Source organism: Ipomoea nil, unplaced genomic scaffold, assembly GCF_001879475.1.
Source record: "Ipomoea nil cultivar Tokyo-kokei standard unplaced genomic scaffold, Asagao_1.1 scaffold0642, whole genome shotgun sequence".
Lineage (NCBI taxonomy): Eukaryota > Viridiplantae > Streptophyta > Magnoliopsida > Solanales > Convolvulaceae > Ipomoea > Ipomoea nil.
In genome coordinates this window covers 1722156-1724309 of record NW_017617070.1, presented here as the reverse complement: position 1 = coordinate 1724309, position 2154 = coordinate 1722156, and the positions used below count along the sequence as shown (strand labels likewise).

General features: G+C 32.0%; 1 protein-coding gene across 1 annotated transcript; it reads left to right on the top strand.

Annotated features, from left to right (window-relative positions):
• The first annotated feature begins 812 nt into the window (after positions 1-812).
• On the top strand, positions 813-1412 carry LOC109174411 (agamous-like MADS-box protein AGL61). Its single transcript, XM_019323649.1, has one exon. It carries the CDS (start codon positions 813-815, stop codon positions 1410-1412), a length of 600 nt encoding a protein of 199 aa, XP_019179194.1.
• Positions 1413-2154: the final 742 nt, after the last annotated feature.

Sequence of the window (2154 nt, the reverse complement as noted above, 5' to 3'; positions counted from 1 at the left end):
ATATAAGATCCGGCGGACCAATTTGTTAAAATCGACCATTCTTTTTGTGTGGAAGACAACATTAGTTGTAATTTTTGAACGGTTGTGTCCATGCCAATATTGATTAAGAACCCGTTACAATATACAGCCCCGAATAATTAATTAATACAGTTTAATATTACTTACATATTTTTTATGGCCGTCAAAATTTTCATTATATTACTAATTCTAGATCTCACCTACCAACAGATGGGCTGGCATAATAGTTTCTGTTACATTATTACGAATTTAAGATCCGGCATACCAAGTTGTGAAAATGGAACTTTTTTTGTGTGTGGTGTATGAAATTAGTTGATATTTTGAATAGTTGGGTCAATGCCTATACCGATTAAGAAGCAACATAATATACAATCGTGAATAATTAATAAATATATTTTTATATTAAATACATATATTTTATATAACGGCCAAAATTTCTATTATATTACAAATTCTAGATCTCACCTACCAACACATGAGCTGGCATTATATAATTCCATAATAATATTACGAATTTAAGATTCAGCATACCAAGTTGTAAAAATCTTCATTGATTATTCCAAATTCGAGATCCGACATACCTAAAATTTGTGAATATCTATATCGATCATTGAGTTGTAAACTTCCAATTTAATTTGTTTTTATTTTAGTAGCATAATAAATTTCCAATATCGAATTGAAAAGCGTTAAGGAATAACAACCACACCCAACTATAAATAGACCACTACACATTCTATGCTGTCAATATAATTTGTCTCTACATCTTTTGTGAGGGAATTATATTTTTCTTGAAAATGTCTAGCAATAATGCCACTCGAAGGGTGGGTAGAGGTAGGCAAAGGATTCCCCTATCTAGAATTGAAAGTGACACTAGTCGTAGTGTCGCCTTCTCGAAACGCCGCAATGGTCTTATCAAGAAGGCCAATGAGATATCCACACTATGTGGGGTGGAGATTTTGTTGGTGATTTTTTCGCATTCTGGCAAGGCTTATACTTTCAGCAACCCTGGTATGGATGCGATCTTAACCAAATATTTTGGTGCTAATCCTACAGCACAACCCAACCCTGCCGAACAAAACTTGCGTGCTCACCGTGAAGCCTTGATGCAAATCATGTCTTCCCAAATTAATTACCTGGAAATGCAGATTGAAGAAGAAATGAAAGTAAATAAAGCTTTGCGTGAGGCCGAAAAGGTTAATCCTCCTATTTCTGAACTTCCATTATCAGAGCTACCATCCATGAAACACAAAATGGAAATGCTTCGAGATCTTGTTCTGCAAAAACTAATGCAAGTTCCTGGTCAAGCTCATCTTGATACAAGCAGCTTATTTGGCTATTCACAATTTGGAGCGAATGACAATGTTGGCCCAAGTGGTGGTGCTAGTGCCCAATAAAGAGCCAGTACGAACCAAATGATGATGGAGGGACCTAATTAGAAGCAAGATGATATTTATGAATTTTATTTCAGTATATTTATATGTTTTCTCTGCATTTTCTTATGTTTTTAGTTATTACATACAGATGATCGATTAAGAGATAATATGAACAAAAATGTGCGGGATATCTTTTAATAAAAATATCTTGAGTTTACATTGTTATGAAAATTAAGGACAAAATTATTTGACCAATTACCTTTTTTTTTTTTTTTTTTTTAAGTTACAATGGCAACTATAGAAGTGTTATTAAGACACATTATAGTAAATGTAAGGAAAAAAAAGAGTGGCATGCCATCAACAAAGATATTTTCTTTTGGGTAGTAATTAAATGGTACGGAGTATTATATTACAATACCCTTTTTAGATGTAATTAATAAATTGTGGTAGTATCACATGCAGACTCATCCATCGTTAATATATCGATAGAGTAAGTTTTGTTTACCTATTAAAAAAAAAAAAAGAAGAGGAGAGAGAGAATAGAAATTTTCAAGGTGAAGAAATTTCCATTAATTCTCCAAAAGCTTAATTAATACTGGCTTTTTTACAAATTTACTTTAATGTGGGCTTACAATGATAATATAAATTTTCTCAGCGAATTTCAGTGAGATTATTCGTCTAAGAACATTCGTTTTGATTCTTTTGCTATACCAACTCGTTCTAAATAGGTTTGATTTAATTTTTAGAAATATTTGATTTTGTT

Coding starts and splice junctions, on each gene's coding strand:
- LOC109174411 (XM_019323649.1), top strand. CDS start 813: ATGTCTAGCAATAATGCCACTCGAAGGGTGGGTAGAGGTAGGCAAAGG.